This window comes from Aquarana catesbeiana, linkage group LG08 (assembly GCF_042186555.1).
Source record: "Aquarana catesbeiana isolate 2022-GZ linkage group LG08, ASM4218655v1, whole genome shotgun sequence".
Classification (NCBI taxonomy): Eukaryota; Metazoa; Chordata; class Amphibia; order Anura; family Ranidae; genus Aquarana; species Aquarana catesbeiana.
Window position 1 is genome coordinate 296,275,913 of NC_133331.1, and position 27,667 is coordinate 296,303,579.

At 49.7% G+C, this 27,667-nt stretch overlaps 1 protein-coding gene across 1 annotated transcript in view; it reads left to right on the forward strand.

Moving 5' to 3' along the window:
• Nucleotides 1–3,289: 3,289 nt before the first annotated feature.
• The window catches only part of LOC141106828 (uncharacterized), a 44,856-nt gene continuing 20,478 nt past the window's right edge, over nt 3,290–27,667 (forward strand). Inside the window, exon 1 of the mRNA XM_073597757.1 lies at nt 3,290–5,401. Within this exon, the coding sequence (XP_073453858.1) occupies nt 3,305–5,401 (2,097 nt within the window). The 5' untranslated portion in view covers nt 3,290–3,304. The remainder of the gene's footprint in view (nt 5,402–27,667) is intronic.

Consider the following 27,667-nt stretch of genomic DNA (forward strand, 5'->3'; position numbering starts at 1 on the left):
AGCCCCCCTTTACATCCAGATGTCCCCATCAAAGCTCCTCTTTACAGCAGATGTCCCCATCAGAGCCCCCCTTTACATCAGATGTCCCCATCAGAGCCCCCCTTTACATTAGATCTCCCCCTCGTACTCACAGCTCTCACACAAGTCGCCTGTCATCCACCTTCAGACCGGCCGGGATGAGTTAGCGGAACCCGGAAGTGAAGTCACGGGATCCGCCAATCACACACCACAGCTGTGAACAATGCTATAGAGGGAGTGTCCAGGGCGCAGAGCTCAGCGCCCCGAGGACTTTCTACAGGAAGCCAATAGAGCTTCTTGTTTGCAATCACGTGATTGCACACACGTCATGCTTCCCATAGCAGCTGTGTGTCTGGCGCCCTGCACACACTTAAAGGGCCAGTTTTTTTTATTGTTGTGTTTTTTTTTTTTTAATTATTTTTATGATGAGTAGTTTTAGGTGGCGGCGCCCCTGCACCCCCTATGGGCGGACCGCCACTGCTGATGGGCACTGATTGTCAGCACTGTTGGTGCTGTACTGATGATCAGTGCCCTGATTATTAGTGTAGATATCCTCTTTTAAACTGGGCGGTTACCGGCTCTCCTCTCCCGATACTGTGAGGAAATTAACTGCCGATAACCGGCAAGTCTGTGATCAGCTGTGATTGGCCCTTTACCATTATCTGTGATTGGCCGTGTCCAAAGGACTCTGCGATCTCACAGAGCGCACCGGATGTGCACCCCGGGGGGGCGTGCATGAGGCGTGGTTCTGAGAGGACGTCCAAGGACGCCTTCCCAGAACAACAGAACCGTCGTTCGGCTGTAGCCTGGTAAGGAAGTGGTCAATGAAATAGGGCGATACGGGTCACATTTTAGTGGGTCTTTGAGGGGTTTAGAAAGTAACACAATCAGTAACCAAAACTGCAGTGTTTATCCTCATGACACAACACAGGAAGCACCTACATGGTTAACAGAGGACAGAATTAGAATTAGACTTGGGAAACTTAACATTAATAAATCACCGGGACCAGATGGCTTGCACCCGAGGGTACTTAGGGAACTCAGTCAAGTGATTGCCAGACCGTTGTTCCTAATTTTTACTGACAGTCTATTGACTGGAATGGTACCAGCTGATTGGAGAAAAGCCAATGTAGCACCAATATTTAAAAAGGGCCCAAAAAACATCCCTGGGAATTACAGACCAGTTAGCCTAACATCAATAGTATGTAAACTCTTGGAGGGGATGATAAGGGACTATATACAAGATTTTAGTAATAAGAACGGTATCCTTAGCAGTAATCAGCATGGATTCATGAAGAATCGTTCTTGCCAAACCAATCTATTAACCTTCTATGAGGAGGTGAGTTGCCATCTAGATAAAGGAAGGCCCGTAGACGTGGTGTATCTGGATTTTGCAAAAGCATTTGACACAGTTCCCCATAAACGTTTACTGTACAAAATAAGGTGCGTTGGCATGGACCATAGGGTGAGTACATGGATTGAAAACTGGCTACAAGGGCGTGTTCAGAGGGTGGTGATAAATGGGGAGTACTCAGAATGGTCAGGGGTGGGTAGTGGGGTTCCCCAGGGTTCTGTGCTGGGACCAATCCTATTTAATTTGATCATAAACGACCTGGAGGATGGGATAAACAGTTCAATCTCTGTATTTGCAGACGATACTAAGCTAAGCAGGGCAATAACTTCTCCGCAGGATGTGGAAATCTTGCAAAAAGACCTGAACAAATTAATGGGGTGGGCGACTACATGGCAGATGAGGTTCAATATAGAAAAATGTAAAATAATGCATTTGGGTGGCAAAAATCTGAATGCAATCTATAGACTGGGGGGAGAACCTCTGGGGGAATCTAGGATGGAAAAGGACCTGGGGGTCCTAGTAGATGATAGGCTCAGCAATGACATGCAATGCCAAGCTGCTGCTAACAAAGCAAACAGAATATTGGCATTAAAAAGGGGATCAACTCCAGAGATAAAACGATAATTCTCCCGCTCTACAAGACTCTGGTCCGGCCGCACCTGGAGTATGCTGTCCAGTTCTGGGCACCAGTCCTCAGGAAGGATGTACTGGAAATGGAGCGAGTACAAAGAAGGGCAACAAAGCTAATAAAGGGTCTGGAGGATCTTAGTTATGAGGAAAGGTTGTGAGCTCTGAACTTATTCTCTCTGGAGAAGAGACGCTTGAGAGGGGATATGATTTCAATGTACAAATACCGGACTGGTGACCCCACAATAGGGAGAAAACTTTTCTGCGGAAAGGAGTATAACAAGACTCGTGGCTACTCATTAAAATTAGAAGAAAAGAGGTTTAAGCTTAAACTACGTAGAGGGTTCTTTACTGTAAGAGCGCCAAGGATGTGGAATTCCCTTCCACAGGCGGTGGTTTCAGCGGGGGCTTCAATAGTTTCAAAAAACGATTCGATAACCACCTGAATGACCGCAACATACAGGGATATGTAAGGTAATACTGACACATAATCACACACATAGGTTGGGCTTGATGGACTTGTGTCTTTTTTCAGCCTCACCTACTATGTAACCATGTAGTGCCTCCTGCATAGAAGGGGGGAGGTTTTCCGCATGTAGGGCTGCTGTAAAAGTGTGGAGGAGAAAGGGGCTTATTAATCGTTTAAATTTGATGTAGCGCTCAGCTGGAGAACTGTCTGACCCTGGAGCTTTATGAGCAGGTAGCTGCAACATGTCAAGTTCAATCTCTTCTACAGAAATTGGGGCATCTAAGGCTTCCCTCTTCCATGAGGACAGGGAGGGAAGAGGCACCTGAGATACATCATCAAACAATTGTTGGTCATTGCAGTTCCAGTAGAGGTATAAAGAGAGGAGTAGAAGGACATGAAAGCATCCAGTATCTTGTGTGGGGGCGTTACTAATCTGCCCGGTAGACGGGCAAATATGGGAAATAGAAGTGGGGGGTGGAGTCATGTCTGGCCAAATAAGCAAGTAAGTGCCCAGCCTTGTTACCATGTTCAAAAATGTTCTGGTTGGTATAAAGCATCTTCCTTTTTAGTAAGGTCCAGGAGCCGAAGCTCATACTCACTATAGTTCCATAACCAAGATTCCCGATTATGCTGGGTGGGATCACCTCTGCCTGGACCATAGCTGTCTCCATCTCTTGGGTTCATAGCTGGGTGTTTTTACCTAAAATAACAGTAATTGACGTACAAAATTCCTCAGAACTAATTTACTAGTTACCTTGAGGGGGGAATTATAAGATCCTCAGAGACAAAGCTGCCTGATGTGGGCGGAGTCCTGGTTTAGGGGAACCAATCTGCTCATGTCTAGTAATAATCTTTGTATTTCTATTTTAGTAGATGGACGGGAGATGAGGAAAACCTCAGAGGATTGTCTCACTTTGTCTCCAGACTGTAAAGTAGAAGATGAGGACATCACACAGTATAGTCCAGGAGAAAACCCGACTACCTCAAATGTCCATCCGGCACCACACAGTGTAGATGGACCATCGTATTCCTCTTATCCTGAGGAACCTCAGACTGTGCGGGACGGTGCCGGACCATCGTATTCCTCTTATCCTGAGGAACCTCAGACTGTGAGGGACGGTGCCGGACCATCGTATTCCTCTTATCCTGAGGAACCTCAGACTGTGCGGGACGGTGCCGGACCATCGTATTCCTCTTATCCTGAGGAACCTCAGACTGTGAGGGACGGTGCCGGACCATCGTATTCCTCTTATCCTGAGGAACCTCAGACTGTGAGGGACGGTGCCATCCTTCCGACAGATCAGAGGTTCTCCTGTGCTGAGTGCGGGAAGTGTTTCCGTTTTAAATGCCGTCTTAATGCGCATAAACGATCTCACACAGGAGAGAAACCAAACGGGGAAAAGCCGTATTCCTGTCCCGAGTGCGGGAAATGTTTTTCACGGAAGTTCAATCTTTACACACACCTGACATCTCACACAGAAGAAAAGCCGTATTCTTGTTCTGAGTGCGGAAAAAGGTTTTCAGGGAAGTTCGGTCTTAACAGACATCAGAGATTGCACACAGGTGAGAAGCCGCATTCCTGTCCTGAGTGCGGGAAATGTTTTGAAATGAAATCAGAACTTGCCACACATCAGAGATCTCACACGGAGGAGAAGCAATTTTCTTGTTCACAGTGCGGGAAATGTTTCTCACTGAAGTCCAGTCTTTTTAGACATCAGAGATCACACACGGGGGAGAAGCCGTATTCCTGTTCTGAATGTGGGAAATGTTTTTCACAGAGAGCCCATCTTTACACACATCAGAGATCTCACACTGGGGAGAAGCCTTATTCCTGTCCTGAGTGCGGGAAATGTTTTTCATTCAAGTCCAGTCTTTGTATACATCAGAGATGTCACACGGGGGAGAAACCATATTCCTGTTCTAAATGCGGGAAAAGTTTTGCATCAAGTTCCGACCTTGCCAAACATCAGAGGTCCCACATGGAGGTGAAGCCATTTTACTGTTCTGTGTGCGGGAAATGTTTTTCATTGAAGTTCAGTCTTTCTTTACATCAGAAATTGCACACGGGTGAGAAGCCGTATTCCTGCTCTGAATGCGGGAAATGTTTTGCAGTAAAATCCCGCCTTCTCAAACATCACAGGTCTCACATAGAGGTGAAGCCATTTTCCTGTTCTGTGTGCGGGAAATGTTTTGCAGTAAAATCAGACCTTGTCACACATCAGAAGTCTCACACAGAGCAGAAGCAATTTTCCTGTTCTGAGTGCGGGAAATGTTTTTCATTGAAGTTCAGCCTTTTTAGACATCAGAAGTCGCACACGGGTGAGAAACCGTATTCCTGTTCTGAGTGCGGGAAGTGTTTTGCAATGAAATCAGACCTGGTCACGCATCAGAGGTCTCACATAGGGGAGAAGCAATTTTCCTGTGCTGAGTGCGGGAAATGTTTTTCACAGAAGTCCAGCCTCTATAGACATCAGAGATCGCACACGGGGGAGAAGCCGCATTCCTGTTCTGAGTGCGGGAAATGTTTTTCGCAGATAGCCCATCTTTCCAGACATCAGAGATCGCACACGGGGGAGAAGCCGTATTCCTGTTCTGAGTGTGGGAAATGCTTTGTAGAAAAATCGCAACTTCTCACACATCAGAGGTCTCACACAGGGGAGAAGCCGTATTCCTGCCCTGAGTGCAAAAAATGTTTTTCAAGGAGGTCGCATTTATATGCACATCAGAGATCTCACACGGGGGACAAGCCGTATTCCTGTCCTGAGTGCGAGAAATGTTATTCATATAAGAGTGATCTTTCCAGACATCAGAGCTCTCACACGGGGGACAAGCCGTATTCCTGTCCTGAGTGCGGGAAATGTTATTCATATAAGAGAGATCTTTCCAGACATCAGAGATCTCACATAGGGGAGAAGCCGTATTCCTGTTCTGAGTGAGGGAAATGTTCCTCACTGAAGTCCTGTTTTCCTGTACATCAGGGGTCCCATAAAAATCCTTAAGGTGTATTAGTGCCTTCGAGTGTGGGAAATGTCTTCTATATGAATGTTGCTGGACAATCACAGCTCTCATGCGGGGAAGAAGCACAAAAAAAAGAAAAGAAAGCTAATAAAAATGGAGTCCTTTTACCTTTTTTTTTTTTTTTTTTTTGGCAAAGTAAATCTGTCTGTATGTGCAGAATAGCATGCTTATTATAATCACTGTAAAACTTAAGGGGTTAATCCTCTGCATTGTGTAAAAAGGCTGTTTGATCCTGTATGCACAGATCCCCCCCCCTGCACCATCACACTGGACAAGTCTGGATAAGACACAGCGAGGGTAGTCGGGCTGCACATGCTCAGTTTGGTCTCTATTGCTGGAGAGAACATTTCCTGTTTGCGCTGAGCTATTCAGGTCACATGGTGAGACATCACACATTTGGGGGTGTGTACAGATCCTATATGATAGCCCAGTTCCTCCCTCCCCCCTCCTCCTCCATGCCCGGTAACTAAAAAAGAACACAGTGGGTGGGATGTCGCATCTTGATGGATGGATGCTCCGCCTCCCATAACTGCATGAGGACACCGGCTGTACTGGATTTCCAGAAGCAGTGATTTCCATAAAGGAGATGACACCACCGGCCATGTTTTTGCACCATCAGTTCCAGCGTGCAGACGTACATATGAGGGAATAGATGTCTAAACTTTTATAAATACATTTATTTCTAAATTCAGAAAATAAAACGGATCGTGTGAAAAATGTGTCGTTTTCTTTTTTCATATTTGTGATCCTTCTTTCTCTCTTTCTGTGCCTTTCCTCTTTTTCTCTTTCTCCCCTCTCATCCTCCTCCCACCTGGCACCCCACTGCCACCTTCCTAACACACTGCCCCCTCCCATCCTCCTCCCACCTGACACCCCACTGCCACCTTCCTAACACACTACTCCCTCCCATCCTCCTCCCACTTGGCACCCCACTGCCACCTTCCTAATACACTACCCCCTCCCATCCTCCTCCCACCTGGCACCCCACTGCCACCTTCCTAACACACTGCCCCCTCCCATCCTCCTCCCACCTGACACCCCACTGCCACCTTCCTAACACACTACTCCCTCCCATCCTCCTCCCACTTGGCACCCCACTGCCACCTTCCTAATACACTACCCCCTCCCATCCTCCTCCCACCTGGCACCCCACTGCCACCTTCCTAACACACTGCCCCCTCCCATCCTCCTCCCACCTGACACCCCACTGCCACCTTCCTAACACACTACTCCCTCCCATCCTCCTCCCACTTGGCACCCCACTGCCACCTTCCTAATACACTACCCCCTCCCATCCTCATCCCACCTGGCACCCCACTGCCACCTTCCTAACACACTGCCCCCTCCCATCCTCCTCCCACCTGACACCCCACTGCCACCTTCCTAACACACTACTCCCTCCCATCCTCCTCCCACTTGGCACCCCACTGCCACCTTCCTAACACACTACTCCCTCCCATCCTCATCCTCCTGGCACCCCACTGCCACCTTCCTAATACACTACCCCCTCCCATCCTCATCCTCCTGGCACCCCACTGCCACCTTCCTAACACATTACCCCCTCCCATCCTCCTCCCACCTGACACCCCACTGCCACCTTCCTAACACATTACCCCCTCCCATCCTCCTCCCACCTGGCACCCCACTGCCACCTTCCTAATACACTACCCCCTCCCATCCTCCTCCCACCTGGCACCCCACTGCCACCTTCCTAACACATTACCCCCTCCCATCCTACTGCCACCTTCCTAACACACTACCCCCTCCCAGCCTCCTCCCACCTGGCACCCCACTGCCACCTTCCTAATACACTACCCCCTCCCATCCTCATCCTCCTGGCACCCCACTGCCACCTTCCTAACACACTGCCCCCTCCCATCCTCATCCCACCTGACACCCCACTGCCACCTTCCTAACACACTGCCCCCTCCCATCCTCCTCCCACCTGACACCCCACTGCCACCTTCCTAATACACTACCCCCTCCCATCCTCATCCTCCTGGCACCCCACTGCCACCTTCCTAAAACACTACCCCCTCCCATCCTCATCCTCCTGGCACCCCACTGCCACCTTCGTAATACACTACCCCCTCCCATCCTCATCCTCCTGGCACCCCACTGCCACCTTCCTAACACATTACCCCCTCCCATCCTCCTCCCACCTGACACCCCACTGCCACCTTCCTAACACATTACCCCCTCCCATCCTCCTCGCACCTGGCACCCCACTGCCACCTTCCTAATACACAACCTCCTCCCACCTGACACCCCACTGCCACCTTCCTAACACACTACCCCCTCCCAGCCTCCTCCCACCTGGCACCCCACTGCCACCTTCCTAATACACTACCCCCTCTCATCCTCCTGCACCCCACTGCCACCTTCCTAACACACTGACCCCTCCCATCCTCATCCCACCTGACACCCCACTGCCACCTTCCTAACACACTGCCTCCTCCCACCTGACACCCCACTGCCACCTTCCTAACACACTGCCCCCTCCCATCCTCCTCCCACCTGACACCCCACTGCCACCTTCCTAACACACTGCCCCCTCCCACCTGACACCCCACTGCCACCTTCCTAACACACTGCCCCCTCCCATCCTCCTCCCACCTGACACCCCACTGCCACCTTCCTAACACACTGCCCCCTCCCATCCTCCTCCCACCTGACACCCCACTGCCACCTTCCTAACACACTACCCCCTCCCATCCTCCTCCCACCTGACACCCCACTGCCACCTTCCTAACACATTACCCCCTCCCATCCTCCTCCCACCTGACACCCCACTGCCACCTCCCATCCTCCTCCCACCTGGCACCCCACTGCCACCTTCCTAACACACTACTCCCTCTCATCCTCCTCCCACCTGGCACCCCACTGCCACCTTCCTAACACATTACCCCCTCTCATCCTCCCACCTGGCACCCCGCTGCCACCTTCCTAACACACTACCCCCTCTCATCCTCCTCCCACCTGGCACCCCGCTGCCACCTTCCTAACACACTACCCCCTCCCATCCTCATCCCACCTGACACCCCACTGCCACCTTCCTAACACACTACCCCCTCTCATCCTCCTCCCACCTGGCACCCCACTGCCACCTTCCTAACACACTACCCCCTCCCATCCTCATCCCACCTGGCACCCCGCTGCCACCTTCCTAACACACTACCCCCTCCCATCTGACACCCCACTGCCACCTTCCTAACACAATACTCCCTCTCATCCTCCCACCTGGCACCCCACTGCCACCTTCCTAACACACTACCCCCTCTCATCCTCCTCCCACCTGGCACCCCACTGCCACCTTCCCAACACACTACCCCCTCCCATCCTCATCCCACCTGGCACCCCACTGCCACCTTCCTAACACACTACTCCCTCTCATCCTCCTCCCACCTGGCACCCCACTGCCACCTTCCTAACACATTACCCCCTCTCATCCTCCCACCTGGCACCCCGCTGCCACCTTCCTAACACACTACCCCCTCTCATCCTCCTCCCACCTGGCACCCCGCTGCCACCTTTCTAACAGACTACCCCATCCCATCCTCATCCCACCTGACACCCCACTGCCACCTTCCTAACACACTACCCCCTCTCATCCTCCTCCCACCTGGCACCCCACTGCCACCTTCCTAACACACTACCCCCTCCCATCCTCATCCCACCTGGCACCCCGCTGCCACCTTCCTAACACACTACCGCCTCCCATCCTCCTCCCATCTGACACCCCACTGCCACCTTCCTAACACAATACTCCCTCTCATCCTCCCACCTGGCACCCCACTGCCACCTTCCTAACACACTACCCCCTCTCATCCTCCTCCCACCTGGCACCCCACTGCCACCTTCCCAACACACTACTCCCTCCCATCCTCCTCCCACCTGACACCCCACTGCCACCTTCCTAACACACTACCCCCTCCCAGCCTCCTCCCACCTGGCACCCCACTGCCACCTTCCTAATACACTACCCCCTCCCATCCTCATCCTCCTGGCACCCCACTGCCACCTTCCTAACACACTGCCCCCTCCCATCCTCATCCCACCTGACACCCCACTGCCACCTTCCTAACACACTGCCCCCTCCCATCCTCCCACCTGACACCCCACTGCCACCTTCCTAACACACTGCCCCCTCCCATCCTCCTCCCACCTGACACCCCACTGCCACCTTCCTAACACACTGCCCCCTCCCATCCTCCTCCCACCTGACACCCCACTGCCACCTTCCTAACACACTACCCCCTCCCATCCTCCTCCCACCTGACACCCCACTGCCACCTTCCTAACACACTGCCCCCTCCCATCCTCGTCCCACCTGACACCCCACTGCCACCTTCCTAACACACTGCCCCCTCCCATCCTCCTCCCACCTGACACCCCACTGCCACCTTCCTAACACACTACCCCCTCCCATCCTCCTCCCACCTGACACCCCACTGCCACCTTCCTAACACACTGCCCCCTCCCATCCTCCTCCCACCTGACACCCCACTGCCACCTTCCTAACACACTGCCCCCTCCCATCCTCCTCCCACCTGGCACCCCACTGCCACCTTCCTAACACACTACCCCCTCCCATCCTCATCCCACTTGGCACCCCACTGCCACCTTCCTAACACACTACTCCCTCTCATCCTCCTCCCACCTGGCACCCCACTGCCACCTTCCTAACACATTACCCCCTCTCATCCTCCCACCTGGCACCCCACTGCCACCTTCCTAACACACTACCCCCTCTCATCATCCTCCCACCTGGCACCCCGCTGCCACCTTCCTAACACACTACCCCCTCCCATCCTCATCCCACCTAAAACCCCACTGCCACCTTCCTAACACACTACCCCCTCTCATCCTCCTCCCACCTGGCACCCCACTGCCACCTTCCTAACACACTACCCCCTCCCATCCTCATCCCACCTGGCACCCCGCTGCCACCTTCCTAACACACTACCCCCTCCCATCCTCCTCCCATCTGACACCCCACTGCCACCTTCCTAACACAATACTCCCTCTCATCCTCCCACCTGGCACCCCACTGCCACCTTCCTAACACACTACCCCCTCTCATCCTCCTCCCACCTGGCACCCCACTGCCACCTTCCCAACACACTACTCCCTCCCATCCTCCTCCCACCTGACACCCCACTGCCACCTTCCTAACACACTACCCCCTCTCCTCCTCCCACCTGACACCCCACTGCCACCTTCCTAACACACTACTCCCTCTCATCCTCCCACCTGACACCCCACTGCCACCTTCCTAACACACTGCCCCCTCCCATCCTCTTCCCACCTGACACCCCGCTGCCACCTTCCTAACACACTACCCCCTCTCATCCTCCTCCCACCTGGCACCCCGCTGCCACCTTCCTAACACACTACCCCCTCTCATCCTCCTCCCACCTGGCACCCCGCTGCCATCTTCCTAACACACTACCCCCTCCCATCCTCATCCCACCTGACACCCCGCTGCCACCTTCCTAACACACTACCCCCTCCCATCCTCATCCCACCTGACACCCCGCTGCCACCTTCCTAACACACTACCCCCTCCCATCCTCCTCCCATCTGACACCCCACTGCCACCTTCCTAACACACTACCCCCTCTCATCCTCCTCCCACCTGGCACCCCACTGCCACCTTCCCAACACACTACTCCCTCCCATCCTCCTCCCACCTGACACCCCACTGCCACCTTCCTAACACACTACCCCCTCCCATCCTCCTCCCACCTGACACCCCACTGCCACCTTCCTAACACACTACTCCCTCTCATCCTCCTCCCACCTGGCACCCCACTGCCACCTTCCTAACACACTACCCCCTCCCATCCTCCTCCCACCTGGCACCCCACTGCCACCTTCCTAACACACTACCCCCTCCCATCCTCATCCCACCTGGCACCCCACTGCCACCTTCCTAACACACTACTCCCTCTCATCCTCCTCCCACCTGGCACCCCACTGCCACCTTCCTAACACATTACCCCCTCTCATCCTCCTCCCACCTGACACCCCACTGCCACCTTCCTAATATACTACCCCCTCCCATCCTCCTCCCACCTGACACCCCACTGCCACCTTCCTAATATACTACCCCCTCCCATCCTCCTCCCACCTGACACCCCACTGCCACCTTCCTAACACACTACTCCCTCTCATCCTCCTCCCACCTGACACGCCACTGCCACCTTCCTAACACACTACCCCCTCCCATCCTCCTCCCACCTTGCACCCCACTGCCACCTTCCTAACACACTGCCCCCTCCCATCCTCATCCCACCTGACACCCCACTGCCACCTTCCTAACACACTACTCCCTCTCATCCTCCTGGCACCCCACTGCCACCTTCCTAACACACTACTCCCTCTCATCCTCCTCCCACCTGGCACCCCACTGCCACCTTCCTAACACACTACCCCCTCCCATCCTCCTCCAATCTTGCACCCCATTGCCACCTTCCTAACACACTACTCCCTCTCATCTTCCTGACACCCCACTGCCACCTTCCTAACACACTACCCCCTCCCATCCTCCTCTCACCTGACACCCCACTGCTACCTTCCTAACACACTCCTCCCTCTCATCCTCCTCCCACCTGGCACCCCACTGCTACCTTGCTAACACACTACCCCCTCTCATCCTCCCACCTGGCACCCCACTGCCACCTTCCTAACACACTACCCCCTCCCATCCTCCCACCTGGCACCCCACTGCTACCTTGCTAACAAACTACCCCCTCCCATCCTCCTCCCACCTGGCACCCCGCTGCTACCTTGCTAACACACTACCCCCTCTCATCCTCCCACCTGGCACCCCACTGCCACCTTCCTAACACACTACCCCCTCTCATCCTCCTCCCACCTGGCACCCCACTGCTACCTTGCTAACACACTACCCCCTCTCATCCTCCCACTTGGCACCCCGCTGCCACCTTCCTAACACACTACCCCCTCTCATCCTCCTTCCACCTGGCACCCCGCTGCTACCTTGCTAACACACTACCCTCTCTCATCCTCCTATCTGACACCCCACTGCCAGTTTCCTGGCACACTACCCCCTTTCATCCTCCTTCCACCTGGCACCTCACTGCCAGCTTGCTAACACACTACCCCTCTCATCCTCCCACCTGACACCCCACTGCCACCTTCCTAACACACTACCCCCTCTCATCTGGCACCCCACTGCCACCTTCCTAACACACTACCCCCTCTCATCCTCCCACCTGACACCCCACTGCCACCTTCTTAACACACTCCCCTCGCTCATCCTCCCACCTGACACCTACTGCCACCTTGCTAACACACTACCTCCTCTCATACTCTTCCCACCTGACACCCCACTGCCACCTTCCTAACACACTACCCCCTCACCCCCTCCTATCTGGCACTCCACTGCCATATTCCTAACACACTACTCCCTCTCATCCTCCTCCCACCTAGCACCCCACTGCCACCTTGCTAACACACTACTCCCTCTCATCCTCCTCCTATCTGGCACCCCACTGCCAGCTTCCTGGCACACTACCCTCTCTCATCCTCCTCTCTTCTGACACCCCACTGCAACCCTGCTAACAACCTACCCCCTGCCATCCTCATCTTCATCACATCTGGTAAACCACTGCCACCTTGATAGCACCCCACCCTCTGTCATCCTCATCATACCTGGCACCCCATTGCTAACACCCTACTTATGTCATCCTCATGTTCATCACACCTGGAACCCCACTGCAACCTTGCTAACACACTACCTCCTGCCATCCTCTACTTCATCACACCTGGCACCCCACTGCAGCAAAGTTAAAATGGCTATAAATAATAAGAAAATAACTTTTAAAAAATATAAAAATGAAGGAACACTATCATCATTTAAATGTTACAAAGAATATAACAGAATATGTAAAAAAGAAATTAAGGATGCAAAAATGCAAAAGGAACGGTGGATTGCAAAAGATATTAGGACAAACCCCAAAAACATCTTCTAAAATATTAATAGTAAAAAGGTCAGGTCTGAGCATGTAGGCCCTTTCTAAAATAATCTAGAGTGAGTAACTGGGGACAACGAGAAGGCAAATTTATTAAATACTTTCTTCAGCTCTGTGTATACAAAGGAGCATGGGGGAGCTCATGTCCATAATGGGGGTGGTACACTTGGAAAAGAGGGCGGGCCAAACTGTCCAAAGACAATGGACACACAGGTCAGGTGTGTTCAAACTTTTCTTTAGTAAACAGTCTTAGCAGGGGGCTGCCGGAGGAATCCCCCCTCCCCCCATAGAGACACACATCCCAAATGATCACAGCAACGAGTCCACAACAGAATGAGGCAACATACAATATATACAAGATTGAGTCCGATTAGTACAGATGAGACTGGATTTCTCATTCACCTCGCAAAGAGTATTGTTCCCTTGAAAATCCAGGGCCCTTAATCAAAAGGCAAGAGGCTAGCATTCAGTCCCCTCCAAAAGCCTCTGTCTCGGCTAGGTCTGTCACAGAAGGCAAATTTATTAAATACTTTCTTCAGCTCTGTGTATACAAAGGAGCATGGGGGAGCTCATGTCCATAATGGGGGTGGTATTGACACAGCCCCAAATGATCCAGAAAGGCTCAAAAGTGATCTAGTCCAGAAATACTTAGAATGAAGGTGGATAAAGCACCTGAACCAGGTGACATCCATCCACGGATCCTAAAAGAATTGAGCTCTGTCATTTCAAAGCCATTGTTTCTGATATTTAGGGACTCGTTAATGACGGGAATGGTACCGCTGGATTGGCGTAGGGCCAATGTGGTGCTCATATTTAAAAGGGATCAAAGTCTTTACCAAGTAACTATAGACCTGTTACTGTAACTTCTATAGTCGGGTATATACTGGAGAGTCTAATAAAACACCACAGAGATGAGTTCTTGCTGGGAAAAAATATTTTAAGCAACAGACAGCATGGATTCATGAAAGAGAAGTTGTCAAACAAACCTTATTTCTTTTTATGAAGAGGTAAGTAAAACCTTGGACAGAGGGGTGGCTGTGGACGTGGCATACTTGGACAGAGAGGTGGCTGTGGATGTGGTATACTTGGACAGAGGGGTGGCTGTGGATGTGGTATACTTGGACAGAGGGGTGGCTGTGAACGTGGTATACTTGGACAGAGGGGTGGCTGTGGACGTGGTATACTTGGACAGAGGGGTGGCTGTGGACGTTGTATACTTGGACAGAGGGGTGGCTGTGAACGTGGTATACTTGGACAGAGGGGTGGCTGTGAACGTGGTATACCTGGATTTTGCAAAAGCATTTGACACAGTTCCCCCCACAAGGCTTATGGGTAAGGTAAAGTCTACAGGCTTGGAAATATCAGTTTGTAAATGGATATAAAACTGGCTAAAAACCCAAATTCAGAGAATAGTGGTTAACCGCTTGCCGACCAGCCTCCCTCATTTTACTGCGGAAGGTCGGCATGATCCCGCGAGCCGTCGTAGCCATACGTCGGCTCACGGGATCGGGATAGCGGGCGCGCGCCCGCTGCACAGCGTGGGTGCCGATGCTTGTGGCCGACGGTCGCAATGACTGCCGGCCATGAGCGACCGCGAGCACCAGAGACAGAACACGGAAGTGTGTGTGAAAACACACAAATCTCTGTTCTGTTCTGAGAGCAGTGACAGATCGTGTGTTCCTTATCAGGAACCATGAATCAGACCAAGACAGAAGTATAGTTAAATCACACTTGTTTAATAATAATAATAAGGTAAACAGAGTAAACGTAGTCAAAACAAGCCAGAGTTCAATAACCGGATCGGGTAGTCAGCCAAGCAAATGTCAGAGAGCCATAGATAAACGTAGTAGTACAGCAAGCAAGATTAGGAGCCAGAAGGAACGTCAGCCGAGCAGGTCTTCAACAGGAACGCAGGAGAAAGTCTCTGTGATGTTGGCGAAGGCAGAGATCAAGTGAGCTGGACGGCTTTAAGTAGGCAGGACTGACGAGCAGAATCAACAACAGCTGGGTAACTGTGGAGAGAGATAGGAGCTGGCAATTAGCCGACAGCTGAGCGGCCATCTCAGAGAAGGAAGGGCTGAGCCCAGCCCTGACATTCCTGTTAGCTAGGAACCACAATCCGTCACTTCCTCTAGTCAGTCCCCTCCCCCTTCAGTTACAGTTAACCCCTTGATCGCCCCCTAGTGGTTAACCCCTTCCCTGCCAGTGACATTTATACAGTAATCAATGCATTTTTATAGTACTGATCGCTGCATAAATGCCAATGGTCCCAAAAATGTGTCTGATGTGTCTGCCATAATGTCGCAGTCCCGATAAAAATCCCTGATCGCCACCATTACTAGTAAAAAAAAAAAAATTATAAAAATGCTACTAAATCTATCCCCTATTTTGTAGACGCTATAACTTTTGTGCAAACCAATCAATATACGCTTATTGCGATTTTTTTTACCAAACATATGTAGAAGAATACATATTGGCCTAAACTGAAAAAAAATTAGCTTTTTTAAAAAAAAAATGGGGATATTTATTACAGTAAAAATTACAAAATATTGTAGAGCCCTTTGCTCTCCTTTCTAAATCTTATTACAAAATATTGTGTTTTTTTCAAAATTGTCTCTCTTTTTTTGTTTATAGCGCGAAAAATAGCGCAATTGTCAGTTAAAGTGACGCAGTGCCGAATCGCAAAAAATGGCCTGGTCATTCAGCAGCCAAATTTTCCGGGGCTGAAGTGGTTAATGACTCTTATGCCGCGTACACACGACCGGACTTTACGGCATACTTGGTCCGGCGAACCGGAGTCCGTCGGACAATTCGATCGTGTGTGGGCTCCAGCGGACTTTTTTTTCCCCAAAAGCTTGACGGACCTAGAAATGAAACATGTTTCAAATCTTTTTGACGGACTCGAGTCCGGTCGAAAAGTCCGCTCGTCTGTATGCTAGCCTGACGGACAAAAACCGACGCTAGGGCAGCTAATGGCTACTGGCTATGAACGTCCTTGTTTTAGTCCGGTCGTACGTCATCACGTACGAATCCGTCGGACTTTGGTTGATCGTGTGTAGGCAAGTCCGTTCATTCGGAAAGTCCGCCGTAAAGTCCATCGAAAAGTCCGCAGGACAAAGTATGCCGTAAAGTCTGCTCGTGTGTACGCGGCATTACTATGAATGGTCTAAGGTTATAAGTGGTGTACCCCAAGGTTCAGTGCTGGTACCATTATTTTTTAATACCTTTATAAATGATATCGGGTCTGATATTAGAAGCTATGCAGTGGAATAACGTCCTTACAGGATGTCTCCAACTTACAAGCCGACCTCAATGCTCTGTCTAATTGGGCGACTATGTGGCAGATGAGATTTAATGTAGATAAATATAAAGTTCTGCACTTGGGGGCTAAGAATATGCATCATACATACTAGGGGGAGTACAACTGGGGGAATCTGTAGTGGAGAAGGATCTGGGGGAGTCCATGGTGGAGAAGGATCTGGGGGAATCAATGGTGGAGAATGATCTGGGGGAATCAATGGTGGAGAATGATCTGGGGGAGTCATTGGTGGAGAATGATCTGGGGGAATCAATGGTGGAGAATGATCTGGGGGAATCAATGGTGGAGAATGATCTGGGGGAGTCATTGGTGGAGAATGATCTGGGGGAATCAATGGTGGAGAATGATCTGGGGGAATCAATGGTGGAGAAGGATCTGGGGGAATCAATGGTGGAGAAGGATCTGGGGGAATCAATGGTGGAGAAGGATCTGGGGGAATCAATGCTGGAGAAGGATCTGGCGGTTTTGGTAGATCATAAGCTCAATAATAACATGCAATGTCAAGCTGCGGTTTCCAAAGCGAGCAAAGTCCTTTCTTGTATAAGAGAGGTATGGACTCCAGAGAGAGAGATATCATTAGTAAGACCTCATCTGGAATATGCAGTTCAGTTTTGGGCACCAGTTCTCAAAAAGGATATCGGGGAACTGGAGAAAGTGCAGAGAAGGGCAACCAAACTGATAAGAGGCATGGCGGAGCTCGGCTATGAGGAAAGATTAGAGCAGGGGGTCTCAAACTAGCGGCCCCTCCAGCTGTTGCGAAAATACAAGTCCCATCATGCCTTTGTCTGATGGAGTCACGCTTGTAACTGTCAGTCTTGCAATGCCTCATGGGAATTGTAGTTTTGCAACAGCTGGAGGGCCGCAAGTTTGAGACCCCTGGATTAGAGGAACTGAATTTATCCTCTCTTGAGAAGAGGAGATTAAGGGGGATATGAACACCATGTATAAATACATAAGTGGTCCATATCGTGAACTTGGTGTTGAGTTATTCACTTTAAGGTCATCACTGAGGACAACAAGGGGGCACTCTTTACGTCTAGCGGAAAAAAGATTTCATCTCCAAATACGGAAAGGTTTCTTTACAGTAAGAGCTGTGAAAATGTGGAATAGACTCCCTCCAAAGGTGGTTCTGGTCGGCTCAGTAGATTGCTTTAAGAAGGGCCTGGGTTATATCCTAAATGTACAGAATATAACGGGGTACTGACATTTATAGGTAAAGTTGATCCAGGGAATATCTGATTGCCTCTCAGGGGATCTGGAAGGAATTTTTTACCCTGCTGTAGCAAATTGGATCATGCTTTGCTGGGGTCTTTCACCTTCCTCTGGATCAACTGTGGGTGAAGGATTGTGTATATGGGATTGTATTTTACAGATTACTAGATGGACTTGTGTCTTTTTTCAACCTGACTAACTATGTAATCTTGCTAACACCCCCCCCGTCATCCTCATCACACCTGGCACCCCACTGCCACCTTGCTAACAACCTAGTGCCTGTCATCCTCATCCTCATGTTCATCACACCTGGCACCCCACTTAACCCTTCCTAACACCCCACCCCCTGTCATCCTCGACCACCCCCCCCGTCATCCTCATCACACCTGGCACCCCACTGCCACCTTGCTAACACCCCACCCCCTGTCATCCCCACCCCACCCCCCATAAACCTCTGCTAGCTTCCAAACACCTTCATTGACAAAGCAGCTTATTCCACTGTTGAGAGGACAAGGGTCCCTTCCCCACAAATGTGTGGTGGGTGGTCACGTGATCTGTGGACGGGGACTTGTTCAAATATGGAACACTATGTTAACAATAAAGATGCCACCCCAGGGGAATGATTAACCACCTGCCTACGAGGCACTTAAATCCCCTTCCTGCCCAGGGCAATTTTCAGCTTTCAGCGCTGTCACACTTTGAATGACAATTACGCGGTCATGTAACATTGTACTCATATGACATTTTTATAATTTTTTTCACGCAAATAGAGCTCTCTTTTGGTGGTATTTAATCACCTCTGGGGGAGGGTTATTTTTTTCTAAACAAACAAAAAAAAAAGACCGAAAATGTAAAAAAAAAACTGTTTTCTTATTTTGTTATAAAATTTTGCAAACAGATGGGCACTGGGAAAAGGACCTCCTTATATCAGTGGTCAGTGTAGTGGTCCCTTACATTGGTGACCGATGGGAGAAGGACCCCCTTATATCAGTGATCAGTGTAGTGGTCCCTTACATTGGTGACCGATGGGAGAAGGACCCCCTTTATATCAGTGGTCAGTGTAGTGGTCCCTTACATTGGTGACCAATGGGAGAAGGACCCCCTTTATATCAGTGGTCAGTGTAGTGGTTCCTTACATTGGTGACCAATGGGAGAAGGACCCCCTTTATATCAGTGGTCAGTGTAGTGGTCCCTTACATTGGTGACCAATGGGAGAAGGACCCCCTTTATATCAGTGGTCAGTGTAGTGGTCCCTTACATTGGTGACCAATGGGAGAACGACCCCCTTTATATCAGTGGTCAGTGTAGTGGTCCCTTACATTGGTGACCAATGGGAGAAGGACTCCTTATATCAGTGGTCAGTGTAGTGGTTCCTTACATTGGTGACCAATGGGAGAAGGACCCCCTTTATATCAGTGGTCAGTGTAGTGGTCCCTTACATTGGTGACCAATGGGAGAAGGACCCCCTTTATATCAGTGGTCAGTGTAGTGGTCCCTTACATTGGTGACCAATGGGAGAAGGACCCCCTTTATATCAGTGGTCAGTGTAGTGGTCCCTTACATTGGTGACCAATGGGAGAAGGACCCCCTTTATATCAGTGGTCAGTGTAGTGGTCCCTTACATTGGTGACCAATGGGAGAACGACCCCCTTTATATCAGTGGTCAGTGTAGTGGTCCCTTACATTGGTGACCAATGGGAGAAGGACCCCCTTTATATCAGTGGTCAGTGTAGTGGTCCCTTACATTGGTGACCAATGGGAGAAGGACCCCCTTATATCAGAGGTCAGTGTAGTGGTCCCTTACAGAGCCGTTTTTAAGGCAGGGCAAAAGGGGCAGCTGCCCTGGGCCCTGTCATTGTTGTGGGGCCCAAAGCAGCTGCCTCATACTTGCCAATTATTCTGGTTTAAATTCCCTCATGCCTTGAGGTTTTAGTCCCATGTGGTTTCCCAATATCTCAGTGGGAAGTGCTGTTACTAATGCTGCCTAGCTCTGCCCTCTTGTTGTGTACCGATGACTCTACGGCAGACCCTGTGTTTACATGTAAATTACCGGAATTCATATGTAAATGGCGGCATTCATATGTATAGCCGTCGGCATTGATATGTATATCATGCCCCCCTGAGGTCATATCCACAGTAATCTCTAGCAGCCAATCAAGCAGAAATCATGTGCTGTAACCTCTAGCAACTAATCAGTGAGCCGTAATGTGTGCTTTAACCTCTAGCAACCAGTCAGTGAGCGGTAATGATGCACTGTAACCTCTGGCGACCAATGGCAATAGCTGCCTGATCTGATTCAGTAAACTGATTTTGAGTCTAGCTGCTATATATTGTATGTCTCAGAGCAGGTGGAGAGCGAAACTGCATTGAGGGGCCCCAAGAAAAGTTTTGCCCAGGATCCAATCAATGTTAAAGACGGCCCTGGTCCCTTACATTGGTGACCAATGGGAGAAGGACCCCCTTATATTAGTATAAAGAAAGTAAAAACCGCGCTGCAAAGTTTATAGTCCTATATAAAAAAAAAAGTCCAACAATCATAGATCATGGGTGAGTGACGTGAAATTCCTCAAAATTCAAATCTTGTGGGTGAATAATCAAGTGGACACATCTAGAAGGTAGAGCGCTTACCAGAAGTAAGCCAAAATAGGCGAGTGGCTTAAAACCCAGCCGGGGCCTTTGGAAAACGATCCCAATGGAATAGAAAAGTCACACTCGAGCCGTAGGTGTAGATCCGTCAAGGATTATCCAAAAATATATGAAAAAAAACATAGCATAATACTGATAACAAGACCAATGCAAAAAAAGAAAAAAGTGCAGCACCCCACAAAACAGAAAATCATATAAAATCATAAACCACATCCAGTGTCTCAAACACAACTAGGATTGATAGGTGAGTGCCATGCAATCATGCAATAAGTGAAAATCACTAAATGAGTTATATTGAACCTTCCAAATAGTCTGCTTACCAGATACTTAAAGGCTAGTGAGCATAAAACCATCACCAAATAAAACGGTATAGAAGAGAATCCCTCTGGGTGTTTTTTTTCATATATTTTTGGATAATCCTTGACGGATCTGCACCTCGAGTGTGACTTTTCTATTCCATTGGGATCGTTTTCCAAAGGCCCCGGCTGGGTTTTAAGCCACTCGCCTATTTTGGCTTACTTCTGGTAAGCGCTCTACCTTCTAGATGTGTCCACTTGATTATTCACCCACAAGATTTGAATTTTGAGGAATTTCACGTCACTCACCCATGATCTATGATTGTTGGACTTTTTTTTTTTATATAGGACTATAAACTTTGCAGCGCGGTTTTTACTTTCTTTATTCTGTTTTGGTGTGCCTCACTTATAACCGCAGCTCATATTTTTTATTTTTATTTTTATTTTATTTTTATTTTTTCCTTTTTTTTTTTTTCCCTTAGCGCAATTTTTTATTTTTATTTGTATCCCCTTATATTAGTGTAGTGGTCCCTTACATTGGTGACCAATGGGAGAAGGACCCCCTTATCAGTGGTCAGTGTGGTGGTCCCTTACATTGGTGACCAATGGGAGAAGGACCCCCTTATATCAGTGGTCAGTGTAGTGGTCCCTTACATTGGTGACCAATAGGAGAAGGACCCCCTTATCAGTGGTCAGTGTGGTGGTCCCTTACATTGGTGACCAATGGGAGAAGGACCCCCTTATATCAGTGGTCAGTGTAGTGGTCCCTTACATTGGTGAACAATGGGAGAAGGACCCCCTTATATCAGTGGTCAGTGTAGTGGTCCCTTACATTGGTGACTAGTGGGAGAAGGACTCCTTTATATCAGTGGTCAGTGTAGTGGTCCCTTACATTGGTGACCAATGGGAGAAGGACCCCCTTATATCAGTGGTCAGTGTAGTGGTCCCTTACATTGGTGACCAATAGGAGAAGGACCCCCTTATCAGTGGTCAGTGTGGTGGTCCCTTACATTGGTGACCAATGGGAGAAGGACTCCTTTATATCAGTGGTCAGTGTAGTGGTCCCTTACATTGGTGACCAATGGGAGAAGGACCCCCTTATATCAGTGGTCAGTGTAATGGTCCCTTACATTGGTGACCAATAGGAGAAGGACCCCCTTATCAGTGGTCAGTGTAGTGGTCCCTTACATTGGTGACTAGTGGGAGAAGGACCCCCTTATATCAGTGGTCAGTGTAGTGGTCCCTTACGTTGGTGACCAATGGGAGAAGGACCCCCTTATATCAGTTGTCAGTGTGGTGGTCCCTTACGTTGGTGACCAATGGGAGAAGGACCCCCTTATATCAGTGGTCAGTGTAGTGGTCCCTTACATTGGTGACTAGTGGGAGAAGGACCCCTTTATATCAGTGGTCAGTGTAGTGGTCCCTTACGTTGGTGACCAATGGGAGAAGGACCCCCTTATATCAGTGGTCAGTGTAGTGGTCCCTTACATTGGTGACCAATGGGAGAAGGACCCCCTTATATCAGTGGTCAGTGTAGTGGTCCCTTACATTGGTGACCAATAGGAGAAGGACCCCCTTATCAGTGGTCAGTGTGGTGGTCCCTTACATTGGTGACCAATGAGAGAAGGACCCCTTATAGCATCATCAGTGGGAAGACTGCCCTCCTTACAGATCATTGATGTCAGTTTTTACTGAGAGACAGAAATTGTTCATTGCTTAAGGAACCTCTAGAAACCTTTGGAGGAACCCTGGCTGAGAAAGGCTGGACTAGAAAGTAATATACTGCCTTTACACACACATGAACTTTAATGGCATCCCAGTCTTAGTCCATAGGGTTCAATATTGAGTTGGCCCACCCTTTACAACTATAACAGCTTCAACTCTTCTGGGACGCTATCCACAAGGTTTAGGAGTCTGTCTATGGGAATGTTTGATCATTCTTCCAGAAGCGCATTTGTGAAGTCAGGCACTGATGTGGACGAGAAGGCCTGACTCGCAATCCCCACTCTAATTCATCCCAAAGGTGATCTATCGGATTGAGGTCAGGACTCTGTGCAGGCCAGTCAAGTTCCTCCACCTCAAACTCGCTCATCCATGTCTTTATGGACCTTGCTTTGTACACTAGCTCAAATCATGTGGTGGAGGGGAATTTTGGGTGGGGCTTGGCCCCTTAGTTCCAGTGAAGGGAACTCTTAACGTGCCAGCATACCAAGACATTTTGGACAATTTCATCCTCCCAATATTGTGGGAAGAGTTTGGGGACGGCCCCTTCCTGTTCCAACATGACTGCACACCAGTGCACAAAGCAAGGTCCATAAAGACATGGATGAGGGAGTTTGAGGTGGAGGAACTTGACTGGCCTGCACAGAGTCCTGACCTCAACCTGATAGAACATCTTTGTGATGAATTAGAATGGAGACTGCTAGCCAGGCCTTCTCGTCCAACATCAGTGCCTGACCTCACAAATGCCCTTCTGGAAGAATGGGCAAACAATCACATAGACACACTCCTAAACCTTGTGGACGGCCTTCCCAGAAGAGTTGAAGCTGTTATAGCTGCTAAGGGTGGGCCAACTCAATATTGAACCCTACGGACTAAGACTGGAATGCTATTAAACTTCATTGCGTGCAAAGACAGGCATCCCAATACTTTTGGCAATATAGTGTATTTTTTTTCCCCTTGGTGGAAGTGGAGATGACCCCATCTATAAGGATATACAGTACATACACACACAGCACAAGGCCGTGTTCACACTACGAGACGTTTCTTGGGGCTGCAGTTCCTCTGAGCTCCACAAGATGGTGATCTCACTTATACCATAGAGACAGGAAGTCTCTATGGAAGACAGGAAGTGATGTCAGGTATTAAAACAAAGAGAAGGACAAAAGGTGAGTCGGGAGGAAGTAGAGAGGAGACATCACTGGAAGTGGCAACAGAGGAGGTAATAAGATCTTATTTTCTATTTACACCCAGTAACCCCCCCGTCATGTTCCGTCCTCTTCCTCCATAGTCACTGTGACGTCTTTTATCTCCAGCAGATGATGATACACACATATATATATATAGTGTGGAAACCTAGATTAACCCCCTTAAGGGTCAGAACATTCCCCCACTTACGAGGCCGGAACATTCTCTTCATTTTGGAGATTTGTCACCTTTTTCACCAATTACTTTCTCACTAGGGATGGACAAAGGGTTTGGCCCGAACATGAGTATATACGCCGTATATTGCAGCACGTTTAACGCAGTATATTTCTGTGTGTTACTGCACATTTAAAGCAGTATATTGTAGTGTGTCAGTGGAGTGTGTTTGTGTAGTAAGTACTCAGGTTAAAGTACACCAAACACCACTTTCCATTGATTAAAGTGCATCCAAGTACACATTTTCACATCTTTATTACATTTTGTTAATAAGACCTCCCCCCCACATCATGTCTGGGAGGACAACAAGGAGAGGCAGATGTTCATTTGGCACTGTGAGGGGGCCAGCAGAGTAGGTGTCCACAGGAAAAGGTGGACGAGGTCAGTCCTCAGGCAGAGCATCATTTCCTCTGTTTAGTGATGTTGCCCATGCTATCCAGCCACAGCATGCAGAGGAGGTGGTGGACTGGCTTACTAAACCATCCTCATCCTTGGTCACCCAAGCAGAGACTAGTGCGCAGTCCATTGCAGCTGCCAGAGTGGCTAAACTTGCCTCCTTGTCCACAGCTATTCCTGACATAGCCCCAGCGTCAGTCATGGAGGAGTCAGCTGAGTTATTTGAACACAGTGTCAGCCACTTGCACCTTGACAGTGCCCAGCCATTACTTTATTCAGATGTTGGTTCTGAGGTTGAAGAAGGCAGAAACATAAGCCTACAGAGAGGGGAGAACACTGGTATACAAAATGTCAGTCATGTTCCCCCAGGGGCAGCGTATTGCCAAGTTGTCTCCAGTAATAATGAGAATGGAGGAGATGATACTGATGAGGTCACCGACAGATGCTGGATAGAGCAGAGGAGGAAAGTGAGGGTGAGGCACAACGCCAATGAGGCAGCCATCATGGAAAAGTAGAGAGCAGCCACCCTATTCCATCACTTTGTGGAGCTGTTATCTCCCGGCCCACTTCCCACAGCTCAGCTGTCTGGGCCTTTTTTAGCACATATGCAGCCGATCACACTGTTGCAATTTACAAACTTTGTCTCAAGCACATCAAGCGTGGCAAAAACACCAGCCATTTGGGTAACACATGCTTGACAAGGCATTTAACCTCCCACCACTTGGTCCCTTAGCAAGGGCACCTGAAAGCCACACAAAAGGGACGCAATTCTGTTCCTCCTCCTTACTCGCGTCAGTCTACCCTCACTATATCTCATGGCCTCTCAGAAGCCTCCACTGACAGGGATGATGGTATAGCACAGGATGTCCCAGGTCCTTGCAGCACATCTGACAGTAATTACACCACCAGCTGTAGACTATAGCTGGCAAATTTCTCTGCTGCAGCCCCAAAAAAAATACAGTCACTGCCATCCACATGCCTAGCATCTAAATGCAAGCTTGTCAAAGCTGCTGGCTCTACAACTTCTGCCTTTCCATCTGGTGGATTCTGCCCCATTCTGTGAATTTGCAGAATGCGCTGTACCACAATGGCAGGTTCCCAGTTGCTATTTCTTTCAACGTAAGGCTATTCCAGCTCTCTACCATCACATGGAAGGCAATGATGTGGCATCGTTGGGCAAGGCAGTCAGCCCCAAAATCCACATTAGTGCTGACACGTGGTCCAGCAAGCATGGTCAGGGACGATATATTTAGTTCACAGCACACTGGATAACTCTGCTTGCAACTCTGAAGGTTTCAGGACAGGGCTCAGTGTTGCAGCTTGTTGTGCCACCACGTCTCCATACAGCTAGTGGTAAAGATGCAAGTTTTCTCATCTCCTCCTCCACCTCCATGCCCTACTCTGCTGAATTGTCCTGTGAACCACAAGTACCCCCTAAGCGTTCAAGGGGCTATTCTCCTATCAGCTTATAGGACGGCACGCCTGAGAGGATAATCAAGTAAACACCGACCTACCTTCACGGTGGGACCACAGCTTGTAGGACCTTCCTTCTTGCTGTGACAACACTTCCACTTGGTAGTGCTTCAGGAAGGTATCTTGACTGTACCAGGTGGCTGCACTGCAGATTTGTTCCCAGGAGGCCCCTGCCTTCTCAGCCCAGGAAGTTGACAGTAACCTGGTTGAATGGGCCTTAACCTTTGTTGGTGCTGGGACCCCAGAACTCTCGTAAGCCAGGGAGATAGCTCCCTTGATCCACCTTGAGACTGAGGCCTTAGATGCCTGAAGTCCCTTCCTTGGTCCAGAGTATATAATTAGTAGGTGATTGGATCTCCTAAACTCTTTTGTTCTTTACAACTAGGTAAGGAGACACCTTACATCCAGGCAATGAAATTTCTATTCTTTTCTATATTTTGATTTATCACAGAAGGACAGCAATCTTATATCTTGCGTCCTATGAAATAAAGATGCTATCTTCGGTAGATGTAAGGGATCTGGCCTGAGGGTGACTCTGTCTGGCTGGATCAATAAAAAGGGTTCCTTCATGGACTCCTGGCCGAAGTGATTGCTAACAAAAATAATAATTTTAGAGTTAGAAACCTAATCAGAACCTCCCCTATAGGTTCAAATGGGTGTTTAGATAATGCCTCTAACACCATTGTCAGGTCCCATGGTGGGAAGCTGCCTTTGAAAACCTGGGTAACCCTTTCCCTGGCTACCAGAAACTGCTTAATCAGGTCATTCTTTGCTAGTTTTGTATTAAGGTAGACCCAGAGTGCTGCGATCCCTAATCACTAATCCCTTCTCTATGCTGTCCTGGAGAAACTCCAGGATCACCGGGACAGTGGTAGGGGTAAAGAGTACATTTTCCTAGTAACAGGTTTTCTGCTCAGAAGAAGAGTATCTATCACTCTCTCTGAGCAGCCCTTACTCTTTAAGATCTGGCGCTCACTAGACAAGCCATCAGCTGGAAAAATTCCGGCCTTGGGTGAAGCACTGGACCCTACCTGAGAAGATCCGGCCTGTTCGGGAGCTTCCACGGCTCTGCCATCGCCATGGATCTTAGGCTTGCGAACCAAGCCCTCCTTGGCCATCATGGCGCTATCAGGAGGAGCTGGCCTGGGGATTGTTTGAGCTTTAAATGACCCGCTGAATCAGTGCTAGGGGAGGGAAGGCATATGCTAGCCTGCATTGCCAAGTCTGAGTCAGAGCGTCTAAGCCTTCTGACTCCCTCTCTTGGGAAATCAAGAACTATCTTTTCATCTTCCTGTTCTGTCGATTGGCGAACAGATCTATTTCTGGATTTCTTAAGCGCTGCACCAGGTCTTGAAATACCTCGGGGTTCAGCTCCCATTCCTCTTGCCTTATTAGCTGATGGCTGAGGAAGTCTGCCTCGGTGTTGCTTGCCCCTTTTATGTGGACAGCTGATATGGAGAGAACCTTCTCCTCGGCTCAGTCCAGCATCTCCTTGGATAAGTCCAGGAGGGGTCTGGACCTGGTACCGACTTGGTGATTCAGGTAAGCTACAACAGTGGCATTGTCGGAGCTGACCTGAACCTCCCTGTTTATGATGTTTTCCTTGATGGCCTTCAAGTCCTCTCCCACCACTCTGAGCTCCCTCTGGTTGGATGACATCCGACCCAGTGAGCTGTTCCATTGGCCCTGGGCTTTGGC